This window comes from Cyprinus carpio, chromosome B10 (genome assembly GCF_018340385.1).
Source record: "Cyprinus carpio isolate SPL01 chromosome B10, ASM1834038v1, whole genome shotgun sequence".
In the NCBI taxonomy this organism is placed as follows: domain Eukaryota; kingdom Metazoa; phylum Chordata; class Actinopteri; order Cypriniformes; family Cyprinidae; genus Cyprinus; species Cyprinus carpio.
Genome location: NC_056606.1, coordinates 6168609 through 6187493, shown reverse-complemented (window position 1 = coordinate 6187493; position 18885 = coordinate 6168609). Strand labels below are relative to the sequence as shown.

Genomic DNA, 18885 nt, shown 5'->3' with positions numbered 1-18885 from the left:
GCGTGAATTCAGCAGCACTGTCTTTGGGGAACCCAAGCATGTTTTTTTGTAGTTTTGACAGATTTACAAATGGAGATATGACTAAAAGACTAAACATAAACAAGGTTCGTTCTGAAAAAAGGAAGTCAAGAAAATAAAACTTTTTTTTTTTTTTGGTTTTTAGAGATAATTGCAAGAGAGATAATATGGGAAATATTATGATAGATTGTTTTAGAAAAACAAATAAAGAAAAAATGGCTAAATATGCTGCACAAAAATATTGTGGGAATCTGTTCATAAAGTGTTGTTAACACAGGTTTGTAAACAATTTATGGCATTAAGTATATTTTTGTGTGTAAAACAAATTGAAATCTTAAAAATTTTTTTTTTTTTTAAATATACAGTAAAAAATAGCTAAACAAGAAAAAAAAACGTGCAAAAATGAAAATTAAATGAATTTTATGTCATTTTGGGGGGTTAATGAAAACATTTTATGGAATTACGTATATTACTGTGTAAAACAAACTTAAATCCAAGTAAAAAAATTAATAAATAAATAAAAAGAGTACTTTATTTTTGTGCAAAAAGTAAAATAAATAAAATGAATTTTGTGGGATTAAACCAATGTAAATCCTGTTTTTAATAACAATTTGTGTCCAATCTTTTCATAAAGTGTTGTTAAAACAGTTAACACTTATGATTTACGAACAATTTTAGGAGATTTTACAGCATTAATTACATATTAGTTAAAAACAAAAACAAAACAGAATAACAAATGTCTCAAGATATTGTGCAAAAATGAAAATGAAAGACTTGTCATTTTATGGTGTTAGTCCAATATAAATCCTGTTTTTAATAACAATTTATGACTAATCATTTCATAAAGTGTTATTAAAAAGTTTTTTTTTTCTGATTTCAGGAGGTTTGTAAACATTTTTATAGCATCAAGTATATAATTACATTGTGGAAACCAAATGTACACAGGACAATTTAACAGTTAACAGTTGAATCTTCCCAGAGGTTACTATGACACAGTGTAGCAAATAAAAATACCTCCATAAAAAAGAATTTAAAAAAATCAGATGCATGGAAAAAAAAAAAAAAAGCAAGGCAACAGCAAGAGTTCATTACACCTGGAGTTTCTCTGTCGATCTCAAGCTTTAGTCGCTGCGTCTTCTCTGACGTGCAGGACCTCTTGGAACTGCGACAGCACCCGGTCAAAGTGCGTCCCCTCCCAGAACACCTTTCCACAGCCGGTGCAGATGAAGTACACTGGAATCCGGGGCAGGAGGCCTGGGGGCACGGTCTCCAGCTGAACTTCGGCCCCGCTGGGGAATCTGAAGGTCTGGGGGTCCAGGGCGGTACGTGGGGCCCAGCGGCAGTGAGGGGTGAACTCGGGGCCCTCTGGGGGCCTACAGCTATTGTATTCAGCTTGTGTTTCATCCTGCGGCTCGCAGTCATCCCGCTTAGACACGATGTCTTGAAGGAGACCTTAAGGGAAAGAAAAGGCAAATAGAAGCAAGGAAGCAGGCAGCTTTATGTAAAATGATGCTGCTGACGAAACCAAGGATTTAGGCAAAATACTGTTAAAAGTAAATGCTAATTAAAATGAAAATCTGTACAGTAACAATACATTCAAATATGTGCTGTATTGACATGGGAAACAAATGGAAAAGAAGTGGCAACCTCTCTCTTTCATCATGCGGGTCATATCCTCTCTGGACAGCTTCAAGTACTCGTTACAGTTGCAAGCCTAGAAAAAGGTGACAGAAAAAACACATTAGTATGTAATAAAACATGAGAGGTGACCGAGTAAATAGATTCAGCAGCAAGATGTTAAACCAAGTGTTAGATAATAAAATCTTTTATTATCTATTGATATATAATACAGGCAGAATATTCACGCAACTTCTAAATAGCTTTAATACTGTTTATAGCCTACTTAATTATTTTTTTTAGTAATAATTTAGTCATCATCAAAACTTCAAAATAACTACTAGTATTGTGGTTTTTATGGAAAATATATGGTAAATATGCTAATTATTAAAATTTTTACAAGTTCACATATATGCAACATATGATTTTCCTTGACTATATGACCATATGTATCCATTAACAGCACATACAAATAGCTAAACATATTCATACATATAATAGCGTTCAAATGTTTGGGGTTTTTAAAGGTACTGTTTTCCATCTGAATCTGTTCAAATGTAATTTATTCCTGTGATTTTCAGCATCATTACTCCAGTCTTCAGTGTCACATGACCCTTCAGAAATCAGTCTAATATGCTGATTTGCTGCTCAAGAAACATTTATTCATGTTGAAAACAGATGTGCTGCTTCGTATGTTTGTGGAAACTGCAAGATTTTTCCTTTGATGAATGGAAATAACTTTTTTTTTAAACTTTATAAATGTCTTTAATTTTTGAACAAATTAATGTGTTCTTGCAGAATAAAAATATTTCTTTAAAAATAAATCTTACTGAACCCAAACTTTTGACTTGTACTGTATATATACAGCAGTAATGGTAGGTTGCAAACTAGACTCAAACTATACATTTCAAATAGTCTAGCAGTTCCCATGCTAAACTCTCTAATGTGCGCACACACACACACTCACGTACTCTCTCTCTCTCACACACACACACACACACACACACTCACGCACTTACACTGTTTGTTTTTGGTGAAAAGTGGGGACATCCCATAGGTGTAATGGTTTTTATACTGTACGAACTGTATATTCTATCGCCCTACACCAACCCCTACACCCTAACCCCTAGTACCCCTTACAGGAAACTTTGTGCATTTTTTACACTTCACAAAAAAACACTAATACTGTATGGTTTATAAGCGTTTTGACAAATGGGGACATCATGTCCTCATAAGTCACCCTCTCTCCTGTAATACTGTGACATACCCATGTCATATATACAAAGTTGTGTCCTGATATGTCACAAACAAACACAAACACACTTACGCACTCACACACACACACACACACACACTCACGCACGCACTCACACACACACTCGCTCACACGTACTCTCACATACACACACGCTCACACACACTCACTCACATGAACTCCCATACACACACACACACACACTCACGCACAACCACATACACACACACACACACATACACACTCACGCACTCACTCACACACTCTCACACACGCACACTCACACTCCCCCATACACACACACACACACTCACTCACACACAACCACATATACACACATACACACTCACTCACTCACACACTCCCACACACACTCACACTCCCCCATACACACACACACTCACTCACACACTCCCACACACACACACACTCCCCCATACACACACACACACACTCACTCACACACTCCCACATACACACACACATACACACTCACGCACTCACTCACACACTCTCACACACACACACTCACGCACTACCACACATACACACTCACGCACTCACTCACACACTCTCACACACACACACTCACACTCCCCCATACACACACACACTCACTCACTCACACACGCTCACGCACTACCACATACACACACACACGCACTCACTCCCACACACACTCACGCACGCTCACGCACTACCACAAACACACACTCCCACTCACACACACTCCCACACACTCCCACTCACACACACAACCACATACACACACATACACACTCACGCACTCACTCCCCCATACACACACACACTCACTCACACACTACCACATACACACACACACACACACACACACACACACTACACTCCCCCATACACACACACACACACTCACACACACACACACACACACACTCACGCACTACCACATACACACACACACACACACACTCACTCACACACACACCCACGCACGCTCACGCACTACCACAAACACACACTCCCACACACACACTCATGCACACTCCCACACACACATACACACGCGCACTTACACAAGCATGCTCATACACTCACACACACACACACACACACGCACATACACACGCACGTACACACACGCAGGGCTCCAGTGACGCAGGCTAGGTGTGAGGTTAGACGTTTTCGTCGCCTCTCTTGATTTCACACCTCAGTGTGGCTTCTGTCTCATCCTCGGCGAGGAACTGATTCCTACCCTTTCAGACAACACACAGGTGCTAAAAGCCTCGTCACTGACCTCAGCAACACCAGCCAGACTGAGACTCACGCTGAACGCAACACCTTAACAGGACACTGACAACTCATCAGACTGGAATGCTTCTCACACAAACTGAAACTGAAATCATAAGACTGCTCGGTTTAAAGGAATAGTGACATTTTGTCCCATTTACTCACTCATGCTTTCATTTCTTCTAAAGGTGTAAATCTGGAAGTAAACAATATCATAATAGTACATGACTGTCAAGTTCCAACAAGGACCAAAAATATAAGTCTACATAACTCATATGCTATATTCCATATAGGTTTCTGTGAGGAACAGAGCCAAATTCAAGTTAACAACTATTATATGACTGAAGAAACCTTAAAACACAGAGCAGCATGAACACAACATTTCTCCTTTTAAATATAGAATATGGGTATGGAACAACATGAAGATAAATACATGTTAATAAATATACACAAATGACCAAAATATTTGGAATACTTTTAAATATTTTTGAAAGAAATATCTTATGCTCACCAAAGCTGCTTTATTTGGCCACAATTACAGTAAAAACAGTAATACTGTGAAATATTATTACAATTTAAAATAACTGTTTTCTATTTGAATATATTTTAAAATGTAATTTATTCCTGTGATGAAGAGCTGAATTTTCAGCATCAAAACTCCAGTCTTCAGTGTAACATGATCTTCAGAAATCATTCTAATATGCTGATTTGATGCTCAAGAAAATAAATATTCAGCAAGTAAACATTAAATTGATCAAAAGTGACAAAAGTGATGATACATTACAAAAGATTTCTATTTCAAATAAATGATATTCTTTTTTTCTGAACTGGTGAAAAAAGCACCAGCTTCCACAAAAATATTAAGCAAATGGTCAGTGATAAGAATAATAATTAACAACTGACCACCAATAATAATTCATAATAAAATCAGCATATTATTACGATTTCTGGAGGATCATGTGACACTAAAGACTGGAGTAATGATGCTGAAAACTCCTTAACAAAAAAAAAAATAATAAAAAAATATTTTAAAATAAAAAAATATCACAAAATAATAATATTTTCACAATATTCTCCTAAAATAAAAAAAAAAAAACAACCCATGAACAAAATAAGAGGCAAAACATTACAAAAACATCATAATTCCAAACTTTTGACAGGTAGTGTATATGATATCTATTCATAAACATTCAGATTTAATACTGAATCCATTCAGAATTCAGTTTAAACTATATATGATTTTGCATACGCATACACACACACACACAAACACAAGGTGCTGTGAAATGTTGTGTGTGTGTGTCCCCTTTGCAAACCCTGTCTGCTCACTCTCACGCTCTCTCTATTCCACCTTGACTGATCTCTTCCCACACACTGCGCTGGCTGAGCGGCGCAAAACACACCGGCAACTATTTACCCAACTCCTGTGTTTCCCAGGCAAAAGCAAGTCAAAACCTGCTCCGCCAACTCTTCACACTCACGCTCTTTTCTCCATCTGTGTTTGCCTCCAAAACCACATGTGAGAGTTTTGCTTCTAAACCTGCGAGGCGTGACCAGACCAAACCCTATGGCACATATTTCATATGTGCTGCTGCTATGATCTTACCCATGATCGTCAGCCCATAGTGCTTTCCTGCTCACAGTCACATTTCTGTACAACAACCTGTAGTTAGGTAGGCATCACTAGTGTATATACTTCAGTATGATGCAGATTTTGAGTGGGGTTTTGCACCAGTGGGCAAGCCAGGGATAAAACGTCCCCCAGTCGATTGGGAAAACAACTGATGAAGAGATATATTCTATTGCAGCTGGTTAGGACACGCTTAGGAAACTCTGGAGTGTTTAACTCGTCCTGCTCCGTTTGTGGTATGGACATGACTGAATGTGGTCTGGAAAAGGAAATGAATACTTGAAAATTTTGCAAGTTTTTGAGAATAGATTAAGGCTACATGCATACTTAATAAAACTAACATTGCAGTGTGACCTAGTGTGATTATCAAATCACAAATCCTGTGATTCAATGAAATAAATATGCTTTAAAGGTCTTTCTGCAGTTTGCCATTAAAATAAAATATAAATTGTTTAACTCTTTTAAAATAAAGAAATTATGACAGCCATAAATATTAGTATTGTAATTTTACAGTTGCACAAAAAAATTTATTTTATTTTACAGTGAAATATTACATTATTTTGTTTCATAATTATTCAATTTATTAATTTAAATAATCATATTTAATACTTTTATTTAGTAATAATAACAACTACTATAAGTATTAGTCATACTGATATATAAATCACATACTATTTTTCATAATCAAAAATCTCAATGGTTTAACTTCTGAAAATGAAGAAATTAAGATATAAATAATATTGCAATTCTATAGTTGTATTGTTTTCTTTTACAGTGAAATATTAGAACAGTAATATTTATTTTGTTTAATAATTTTATTTCATATATAATACTTCTATTTAGTAATAGTAATAATTTCTATAATTATAGTCATACTGATATATAAATTACAAAAAATAAAATTAAAAAGCTCAATAGTTTAACTTTTGACAGTAAGACCGTCATAAGTATTAGTAATTTTATATTTTTCTTTTGTAGTGCAGTATTACAATAGTAATATTCTTTTATTTTGTTTCTGAATTGTATTTTATGTTTTATTACATTTTATTTAGTAATAATAATATATAATTAATATAGTCGTGCTGATACATAAATCACCAAAATATTTTCACAATCAAAAAACTCACTGGTTTTAACTTTGAAAATGAAGAATTAAGGACCAGCATAAATATTAATAATGTTATTTTACAGTTGTATTAAAAAAGTGAAATATTACAATAATAATATTTATTTTGTTCCATAATATTTAGTAATAATAAATAGTATAATTATAGTCATACTGATATATAAAAATAACAAAACAAATTATCATCAAAAAGCTCAAAAAATGTAACTTTTGAAAATCAAGAAATTAAGATAAATATAAAGATAAATATCAGTATTGTCTACAGTTTTATAGTGAAATAAATTTATTTTATTTTTTTGTGAAATATTACAATAATAATATTTGTTTTGTTTTAGCATTATTATTTCATATTTAATACTTCTATTTAGTAATAATGAAGCAATTAAGATAAATATTAAAGGTAAATATTAGTATCGTCTACAGTTGTATAGTGAAATAAAGCTATTTTCTTTTACAGTGAAATTACAACAGCAATATATTTACATTTACATTTTATTTCATATTTAACACTTCTATTTAGTAATAATAACAACTGCTATAATTATAGTCATACTGACATATAAATCACAAAAAAATATTTTTATAATCAATTTTTTGGGGCTAAATTGTGCAGCTCTACAAACACACGCACAACAAACCCAGAGCTTTTTTAGTTTGAGCTTTGATTTTCCTGGTCAGTGATTAAACAGGGAAATATCCCATAAAACTACATTTTAGAAGGGACACAAGTCATATTTAGGGTCATAATTATTGCGGATGGGCTCTTTTGATCTGGACCAGTAAAGCAACCACCAAAAAGCTTCTAAAATACACCCTGAACACACTAGCAACTGCTTAGCAAGATGCCAAGAGCAGCAACAGCAAAGCAAATCCTGGCAACTAAATAACACTCAAGCATCCAAGATCATAATTTCTTCAGAAAAGGTAGTAACTAGGTTAGTCACTGAGCTTGTGTTGTTGTGCCTCAGGTAAAGACGGTGCACGAGTTGACAGGTGACTGTATGCACAGCGCAGTGTTGAGTATGTCTTCCAGACATTGAGCCTCAGAAAAGCTAAACATTTCCAATTAGAGAGCCGAGCTCGGAGATAGAGAGCTGGGGGAGGGGAGCGGAGGGATATATTCATTTGGACTCACACACAATCTGTTCCCCCCACCCCTCTCTCTCACTGCTGCTCCCATGGGAAAATCCTGCACTGCATTCAGACGGCGGGCTTGTGCTGTGGCTGGGTCACGTGACCGCGAGCCTGACCAATGAGAGGAGGCTGCTATGATTCGAACAGAAGCAGAGGCAGGTAAGCGTGGGAACAGATTCCTGCTCGGTCGGCAAAGCAAACCTTGCCGTTTGTTTGACACATTTGTTGCTAGCATGGGCGGCCAATAACAAGATCACTAGCTTCTTGAGAAACGTAGATAGCATTCTGTGGGAAAACAAACCGGGGTTGGCATTGGGCAGTTTGTTTCGAACGGAAACATTTTACAATAAGGTTCCATTTGTTAACATTAGTTAACTAGTTATTAACTACATTAATTAGTTATTAACTAACAATGAAAAATACTTCACAAGCATGTATTCATCTTAGTTATTGCTAATTTTAAAATTCACTAAATACGTAATTTAAATGAAATGCTGTATCTATTAATATTATTTAATTTGATTTGAGCCTACATAAACTACCAATGAGTTGTATTTTTATTAATTGACGTAAACAAAAATAATTAAATACTGTAACAAACATATCAGCCATTGTTAGGTAATGTTACTTAATCCATTAACCAATGTTAACTAATTTTATTGTAAAGTATTAGCAATTTGTTTTTTAAATCGCTTCAACTGAACCAATATTATTAGTTATTTTTTTCATATTTATTAGTGCTGTCAAGTGATAAATCACGATTAATCGCATGCAAAATAAAAGTTTGTTTACATAATATATGTATGTGTACTGTGTATATTTATCATGTATAAATGAATACACACTCATACAGTATATATTTAGAAAATTTTACATGTATATACATTTATATATTCACATTCTACTTTATATTAAATATTTATATTATATTATATTATATATTGATATTATATATTATATGAATATTATACTATATAAATATATTTAATATATAAACATAACATATTTTTCTTAAATATAAACATGCATGTGTTTGTAATTATATGAAGAGTTTGGTTCCAAAATGCTAAAAATCCATTTTGATTAATTTGTGTAAAAATGTGTTTTCTTGAAGCATCAGCTTCAGTTTTTCCCCCAGCAACATTACAGACTAACTAAAGTTGAAAAAGCATAATAGGACCCCTTTAACTACTTAAGTTTGGGAAATAGCTTCCTTCACACTGGTATATGCGATACACTGGAATTCAAAAAGAAGAAAAACAACATTTCAGTTCTCTTAGAGACTGCTCGTTTACTTGAGGCATTAGCAGAAAGCTCATCAGGCCTGACCTCTCTTTCTCTCGTGACCCTGCCTGGAGGTGTTTTAGATTAGTGTTGTTGTCAGTGCTAATGGTCCGTTCACTGCCCAGACGATTGGACAGGATGAAGTCGACACTTCTCGCTTTCTCTAACAACATACATGTGTTCAGAAAACTCTCCTCTGTTGGTCTTGGAACAGCTCATACCCAGCAAAGTTTCTTGGCAGCTCTGGACGAGGGGGGCTGCTTTGGGACTGGAGCTCTGCAGAGAACCACGGGAGTCAGGGAATAATGGCCAGTGAGGAGACTCTTTGTGTGGGCTTTAGCTGCAGGGCTCAGGGGGGCACTGGGGGTTTTGTGTGCTAGCTTGGCCTCTGTGAAGCTAGCCTTTCCACCCACCCTATTGATAGTTGCCCCTCTCTCAGAGCTGAGCTCTTTAGCACTGCCCAAATAGGGGGATAATAGCCTCACTACGAGCCCTGAAACCAAGAATGGTTCATAGCTCTTTCTTTTTCTCTCCCCTCATTCTTTCGTCTCAGGCGGTCAGATCAATGACTCTTACATACTTCAAGCAGTAAATACCCTTCAGGATGTCGCTGGGGAATCTGGAGGTTTTGTGTCCACAACTAGATGTAAATAAATGAGATTTGGAACTAGGGCTGGCTGAGTTATTGTGTGTATATATATATATATATATATATATATATATATATATATATATGTATGTATATATATTTATATATATATATATATATACACACACACACACACATACATACATACATATACACACACAATGCATTTTGTTTGAAAATATTAGATTGATTTTAATAGATTTCTATTTGGCCATTGGGTTTCATAAAAAGCCATAACTTCATTATTCATAACTTCTGAAATGTTGGAATAATTTGATGTGAATTGGTTATTTTGAAAGATTCATTTTTTGTGAATTGGTTTAAATCCTGAATACATTGTGAAAAAGATATATATATATATATATATATATAATATATATATATATAGTCATACATATAAATATACATACATATATAAATATATATATAAGAAAATATATTCATGGAAGGTCTTGCATTGCATTGTCCATGCTTTGATGATGAGGGCTGAACCAATATTAAAATTCTGGCCACCACAGATAAGCCAATGAAAACATTCATATTATGGCCAATAATTGGCCAATAATAAAATTCCACACTATTTTGTATACACTATTGAAATAAATGAAAAACAAACCATTAAAAACTCGTATTAAAACATTCTATATTATACACCACAAGAAAAAATTCACATTTATAAAAAATTCAGTTCTTTTTCAGATATTAAATTTAGGACTTAATGTTGTTAAAATATTTTGGAACCTGTGTTTTTTTTTTTTTTTTTTTTAAATTCTTTCTTTAAAATCTTTACAAGTTAAATCAACTGAACATATATCCTTGTTGAATAATAGTAATAATTTCCTTCAAAGAAAAAAAAAGTACTGACCCCAAATGTTTGATCGATAGTGTATACTATTAGAAAAGATTCCTATTTTGAATAAATGCAGTTCTTTTTTAACTTGTTATTAATCAAAGTATCCTGAAAAACATAACGGTTCAAAAAAAAAAAAAAATTAAGTTGCACAACTGTCTCCAACACTGATAATAAATCAGCATATTAGAATGATTTCTGAAGGATCATGTGACGCTTAAAAATTAAATAATAAAGCATAAAAAAAAATAAAACCATAAATAAGTATATTAAAATAGAAAACCATTATTTTGAATTCTAATAATATCTCACATCATTACAGTTTTTTCTGTATTTTTGATTAAATAAATGCAGCCTTGAGATATATATATATATATATATATATATATATATATATATATATATATATATATATATATATATATATACTCTGTTGCGCATACACTCTGTTGCGCAAACCTCGTGCTGCGTTTCACACCTCTCTTTCTACCCTTGCTTGCTCTCTTTAACCGACACTCTTAAGCATGTTTGGAATGCTATTTTGAAGTCTTCATGATTCATCTCCAACTGTAAATATTGACTATGGCAGCCCTTAAGGGGGGGGACGAGCCTGAGAAAGCTGTGGGATGACTGGTGCCCGGCCCACTCCAATGGGCACCACAGATTTAGGCCCAGCAGGCTGACAAAAAGAGTTTGCAGACCACAGGGTGGGTCAAAACCCAGTTTTGAAGTATCTATCCCATTACCCCTCAGCACTTTAGAAGATTTGCTTTTGTTGATCTAGCATAGATTTACCTACCATCGGCCATGTGCAAGAAAGGTCTGAATTGTGACCCTGGACCACAAAAGCAGTCATATGGGTCAATTTTTTTTTTGGCATGAGCCTAAATAAATAAACTTTCCGTTGAACTATGGTTTGTTAGGATAGGACAATATTTGGACAAGATACAACTATTTTAAAATCTGGAATCTGAGGGTGCAAAAAAAAAAAATCTAAATATAGAGAAAATCGCATTTAAAAGTTATCCAAATAAGTCCTTAGCAACGCATATTACTAAATCAAAAATTAAGTTTTGATATATTTACAGTAGAAAATATAAATTATTTAATGGAACATGATCTTTAATTAAAGGGTTAGTTCACCCAAAAATGAAAATAAGGATGCGTTTTACTCACCCCCGAGGCATCCTAGGTGTATATGACTTTCTTCTTTCAGACGAATCCAGTCAGAGTTATATTAAAAATTGTTTTTGATCTTTCAAGCTCTATCATTGCACTCAGTGGGTGTTGCATTGCTTCAGTCCAAAAGAAGTGAAATAAAAAGCGCCCTGCCATAAAAATAAAAAAAAAGTGTCTCACATGGCTCCAGGCGATGAACAAAGGCCTCCTGTAGGACTCGATACATTTTTGTAAGAAAAATATCCATATTCAAAACGCCAACAGTTGTACACAGAAGTAGTTCCGGGCTGATGATGTATGAGGTCAGTGTTGTGCATGCACCGGTAAGTCTCGTGAAAACCAATGTTTGTTAACAGGAGCAAAGGAAGCAAAGTTTCCTTACTTCAGCAAAGGAAAACTAGTCTCCTCTTGGCTTATATCGAAATCCTCTGACATTCTGTTTTACAAATCCTCATTTTGTACTTCTAATTAGTAACCATTGTTTTGTTTTGATCTCTCAGCTGCGTTTCTGCGTGCATCACTTCTGAGCGGCGCATGCGCAACGCAGACCCCATACGTAATTTACAACGAGCGCAAGCTAGATTCAAGTTATTATTATGTTTTGAATATGGATATTTTTCTTACAAAAACGCATCGATTCGCTACAGGGGGCCTTTGTTCACCCCCCGGAGCCATGTGAGACACTTTTTTTTTATGGAAGGACGCTATTTATTTCACGTCTTTTGGACCGAAGCACTGCAACACTCGCTGACTGCAATTATAGAGCTTGAAAGATCAAAAACAATTTTTAATATAACTCTGACTGGATTCGTCTGAAAGAAGAAAGTCATATACACCTAGGATGCCTCGGGGGAGAGTAAAACACAGCCTAATTGTCATTTTTGGGTGAACTAACCCTTTAATATCCTAATGATTTTTGGCATAAAAGAAAAAATTATAATTTTGATCCATACAATGTATTGTTGGCTATTGCTACAAATATACATGTGCTACTTATGACTGGTTTTGTGTTCCAGGGACACAATTGATCCCATAACATGGATAACAAGTAGCTCAGTGAAAGGTATCGACAGTATAAAACAATTTAGCAAACATGAAAGACTCATTGTGCCGTGAAATGAGAGAGCAAATGAGGACCAATGAGCTTGATTTTCTCACAAAGATAACCGTGCGCACACACACACACAGCATGTGGGAGATAAAGTGAAATGAAAAGGGCGTGAGGGGAGAGAGGTCAAGTTCTAATGATGCTGGATAAGACACGAGAGCCTCAGAAGAAAGACGACTTCAAAGCAACCCCTTCTCAGAGTGTCGGTGTCCACAAGGAAAGGACAAAAACGAAGGGCTTTGAGATGGTACCAGGGGTGGACAAAAAGAAGTGAGAGAGAGAAACAAGAACAAGGGTGTAGACAGGAAATGGGACAAGATGGTGAACAAAAGCCTGGGGGGGAAGACACCAGGAGATGGATACGCAGAGGTAGAGGACGGCTGGGGGTTGGGTTCTGGGTTCACCTCGGGTGTGAAAGCTTCGAGGTGAAGCCTAAAAAGGCCTGAGAGAGTTCCTGTGTCATGGACCCCATCGCCACCCCTCCTTCCCTCGCGTTCTGCTCGGTCCTGCTAAATTCCCCAGGGCCAGAGGCTGTCCCTTTGCAGTCTCCTGTGACACAGTCATTATGAGTGTGGGAACAGAGTCTGTCCCTCTCACAGTGCCCCCGCAAGCATGTCGCTCCGCCCCACCTCAGTCCACCATCACCCCCACCGACTCCAGCTCCGCTCACCCCCTGATGGCTCTGAGAAGTAACCCCCTCCTTCCATGTAACAGAGCTGCTATCTCCCAGTGCAGAGCTGTCCATCCCGGTCTCTGTCAAACACCCCCCCCCCCGTACCAATCATCCTCCATCCCTGACGCTATCTCCTCGCTGATAACCATGGGAACCATTCTGTGGGAACCGGCAGGACCGGCCCGGCTCACCAAAATAGATGGCGAAGAAAAAAAACGGTGAGAAAGCAAATGAGAAATACCTCCCAGAGGGAGGGCTTAAACAGACGGACAGAAACAGGTACGCAACCTGACCAATCAGGATCTGGCAGGAAAAGGTTGGGGGGTAGGTGGTGCAGAAAGTTCTCCAACAGTTGCTTTGATTTTGGGCTCTTCAGGCCACTGCTTTTACACTGTGGCTTTGGGGCCATCGGTGTCCCCTCTCTTTGTAATGGAGATCTTCAAAGAGAGCAGAAATCTAGAGATCAAACACTGCAGGCTAGGCCGATAAAAGGTAGTGAACATATCCCAGCATGCTTTGGTTCGCCAAGATCCGGCTAATATTGCAAGTTCAGATAATATCACTGGGGAATCCCTTTAAAAGGTGAAGCGGATAAGGTTAACCTCTGTGCCTCCTCCTTTTCCTCATGCGCAAGCATCACGGATGCACTAGCGCAGTTCCTGTGAGAAAACTGACTTTCTTTGGTTGCTGGAGGACGGGAAAGGGAGAAGGCGAGAGCATGCATCTTTTCTTGTCTGAATTTGGCCATTTTTCCATTCCGGTTTTATGCAACGTCGTTCAGCAGTCCGGGCTCTCCTAGCTCTTTCCCAAGCCAGAGAGGCTGACCCCAGTGTCCGTATACCTCGACTGTCCCACGGGGGGGGCTGCTCTTCGACCCTTCCCACCCCTAACTGCCCAGCACTCCCAAAGCAAACAGACTTCCAACCCTCGATAACATCAGCCGGATCAGACACAGAGGAAGCACTGCCAGCCTCTGTTGACCCCCATTCCCAAGCCCGACTCAAGCGCAGTGTGTCCCAATACTAATAAATGACAAAATAGAACTAAATATCTCTTGTTTATCACTACTTTAGTACTTTCTCTCACCACACACACAGACACACTATGGGTCGCCAGTCTTCCCCTCATTAACACACACAGACACAAACAGTAGCAGTGGGGTTCCAAGGCTGTTATAGCTTGACAGGCTTCACTGGGGGTCTCATTTAAGACAGGCATCTACACTGTGCAAGTGCACAGACCAGCCATGCAAAAAGAATCCTTCAAGTCCAACATTCCCATGGATGCTAGGCATACCATTATAAGCTACAGCATATATAACAACCCTATTAACCTTAAAAACTGTTTTTCAGTCTGTGAGCACTAGTTAGAAGCACATCCATCAAAATCTTGTTTCAAACAGAGCATGTGTAATTTAATGTGGGAGACATAACGGCCCATTTTAAGTAATCTATTGTTCTTAAGACAAATGACAAATGCATTGGGGAAAGTGAACTTGGCCAAATTGCTTCTAAGGTGATTTTTAGCAAATGTATGAAGTCAGCTCCCTTAGTTCACACACAAATATTTACCCTAGTTAAAAATAAACATACTAAAATGCATTTGAAATGCATTTAATTCATGCAAGGTATACTACAAGTACATTTACATATTTATGTACTTAATTAAAAAAAAATATACTTAAACTAAACTAAAATACAAAAACTAATTTAAATTAGAAATAATAACTGAATTCTTAATGCACTTTAATTGTGAGGAAGTAGTGCTGAAGTCCAACTAAAGATATATTGAAGTATATCTGATTGTGCTAAAATGGAACCATTGCAAGTATACTTCAGATACACTTTAAATATCTTGCATTTAAAGATAGATATTATTCAAAAATCATACAATCCTCATCATTAGTGACATTAAAACTAATTTTAGGATTAATATTAAGAAATATGCATTGTGCTCAAGTAATACTCCAAATAAAGTTTAATTATAATTTTATATCAGTAAGTCTTGAGCGATATAGTCAGTTAATATGTTCAAAGATGTGAACTATACTTGGTATGAAATAAATGCATTTTAAATATATAACTTTTTTACTAGGATACCAACTAACCAATGTCACTTTTGTCTTAATTTTGAACAGTATATCATTTTCTTAACATTTAAAACCTCACAAACGTTATTTTTGATGTTTTCTTTGAAAACACAGCTTTTTCTTTGAAACTGTTTGGGATATCTCGCCCCAAAATAAAACAATGCCATAATTTACCAACCATAATTTCACCCCTAATGTCTTCTGTTGAACACAAAATGAGAAATTCTGACATTTAAGCTGCTCTGTTACATAAGAGAGGAAACAGGGGCTAACCTTAAAACCATCTGTTTTTAGCCTAAAAAGTGTGCTTTAGAAAGACTGTGCTTTACAAATTATTTGTTGCTAAGGTAAAATTACAGAAAGGACTATTTGTTCAAAGTAAGAGAACCGGTGAGATAAACAGAGCCTAATCTAGATGACCAACTAAGCCCCATTTAGCTGCTCAACCAAAGCAAAGTAGGGTAGCATTAACATTGGCAACAGCAGGCCATTTTTCAGAGCTACAGGGAACCCAGCACGTAGCCCTGCACTTTAAAGGCATGCTGTGCATGTTCATGAAAGACGACTGGAGATAAAAATGGGCTTGAATGATAGCTTGTGGAAAAACATAACTCTCTACAGTCTGCATAAACATGGAAATTCGTAGATAAATTCTGGGGATGGAAAAGCTGACAGATATACACACACGGTAACATGGTCGGTCTCTCTTTCACGGTAAATCATGGACACACATGATGCTTTCCCCCTACATGCACACACACACTCCATTCATAAGAATGACCGCATTGAGCAACCCTCCCTAAGTACAGCTCATAAAAATGCCCATCAAGGCACACTTTCACACATGCAACTATTAGGGAGGGACGGAGAGGAGGGGTGGCAAGAGACAGGAAAAAGTGAAACGAGAGAAGGAGAGATTTGCAGTCCTATGGTTTTTAGTCCTATGGTTTTCTTCAAAACACTTTGGAGTACCTGCTATATGCATGCCCGAAAGTCAATTTTGTTTTTTTGAAGAGTTTGAGTTCATGCTGAATGCGAAAAAAACATTTTATGCATATGGCTGTGTGTATATGCTAGTATTTGCTTCAAAACTAAGCCATTGTTCACTTATAATCTTACACTTTGAAAGGATATGCATATGGCTGTGTGTATATGCTAGTATTTGCTTCAAAACTAAGCCATTGTTCACTTATAATCTTCCCCTCTTAAGCCCAAAGACTTCAAAATTCAGACTTCATCACAAATATATATTTTGCGAATTTAGAAGTCTTGAAAGTAATGCACACAACCCGTGCACAATATTCCCTGTGCTTTTTCATTGTATGGACGAGCTGCCTGAAGATTCTTCAAAATTTGTCCTTTTTGTATTTGAAGCGTTCCACAGAAACTGTAGGGCTCACATTACCGGTTTCATTTTGTGCTTTCTATTACAATATACAATGGTGTAATACAGCTGTTGCCTCGGTCAGCTGATATTGCCTATATTTTAAAATGTGCTGTTCCTTGTTTAAAGACTGTAGGGCTGCCATTTATGGGCTGTGATATATGGCTCTGTCTTTCCGTGAGGTGAAAGAGTGCGGCCCCTCCTCTCTGAACAACCTCGGGGCCAGTTCTCATGACATCATTGCTGCACAGGAATGCTCTCAAGCAGAAAGTAACGAGAGGAAGAGCTCATTTCATCTCTCACTCTCTCTTCCTCTCTCTCATTCCATTCCTATCTCTTTCTGAAAAGATCCGTCAATCATTTACCCTCCCTTTCCCTTACTTGGGAAGATTTCTCCCTCTTCTTTCTTTGTGTGCGTGTCTTATGCTCACTGTATTTTTTTTCCTTTATGTTTTCTTCTCACAGACATTCATCAGCTCCCACTTTGCTAAAGCAAACATCACTTTTATTATTGCTCACACTCACAGTTACAGATTTCAACAAAACCTTAATCCCAAAAGACTTATAATTTGTTGCACAACTCGTCCCACATCATTGGCAGACACGAATGATATCTTGTTTCTAATCGATCAGAGCTTTTTTTCAGCTGTTATTAATAGTTTTTAGCAAAGGATGACTTATGACTTTAAACATGGTGAATGATAAAAACAGGCTTTCTGGGTGCAGAGGGGACATTTAGTGCGACAAAACACGCTCTCACAGTGCGACTGAATGTAGAGGTCATTTTCTGGCCAACTGTGAGTTTTTAACTGGTGTGTTAAAAGGGAACTCCTGGGATATTTTCAGAAGTAAGAGGTATGCAAGTCTTCGGACAGGGTCTTCGGCATGCAGACAATTTTGACTCGTCCCTCATTTTGACATCGTGAATGGGAAACTTTTTTTACAACTGAAGTTTAGTAGCAACCAAACCAGAGGATTCAAAATATATAATGTTAGGCTTTTATTTGTAAGTACTTGCATGACCTCTTTAGTGGAAACTTGTGTTCCTTGAGTTGAGTTTTCGAAGCTGTAAATCATAATTTTCATTAGGGATTACTTTTCTAGGTGGATGAACTTTTGGATTTCCTGTAGTTGGAGCTTGTTCTGTTCAAACAGTGTTTTAAAAGGACAGTTCACCCAAAAATGAAAATCGTCTGTTAATTTACTCAACCTGGATGTAGGTTACTTTTTTCTTTAATAGAACGGTGAAGAAGATTTTTTTTTAGCTTAAACTGTGGTCCTTGGTGATTCATAAAATGCAAGTCAGTGGATACATCACTTATAAAAGAATGATTGGTAATACTTTAGCATAGGGACAAATTCTCACAATTAATTAGTTGCTTATTAGCATGCTTATTATTAACATACTGGCTGTATAACATTCTGCATGACCATATTCTACATCCCTAATCCTACCCAATACCTAAACTTAACAACTACCTTACTAACTATTAATAAGCAGAAAACAAAAATCATACATAATCAAAAGTCAAAGTCAATAATTTGTTAACCTCAAAAAAAGGACAAAGTGTGACCGAATGATTTGTTTGTGGGCTGGATATCACTCCGGACCTTTTGCCT

General features: G+C 36.5%; 1 protein-coding gene across 3 annotated transcripts in view; it reads right to left on the bottom strand.

The window, feature by feature from the left end:
- Positions 1-532: 532 nt before the first annotated feature.
- The window catches only part of exd3 (exonuclease 3'-5' domain containing 3), a 50995-nt gene continuing 32642 nt past the window's right edge, over positions 533-18885 (bottom strand). For all 3 annotated transcript variants that reach the window (XM_042732241.1, XM_042732243.1, XM_042732242.1), the window contains exons 19-20: positions 1666-1732; positions 533-1470 (exon numbers count right to left, since the gene is read on the bottom strand). In XM_042732241.1, coding sequence (XP_042588175.1) covers positions 1133-1470; positions 1666-1732 — 405 coding nt within the window. In that variant the 3' untranslated portion in view covers positions 533-1132. The remainder of the gene's footprint in view (positions 1471-1665; positions 1733-18885) is intronic.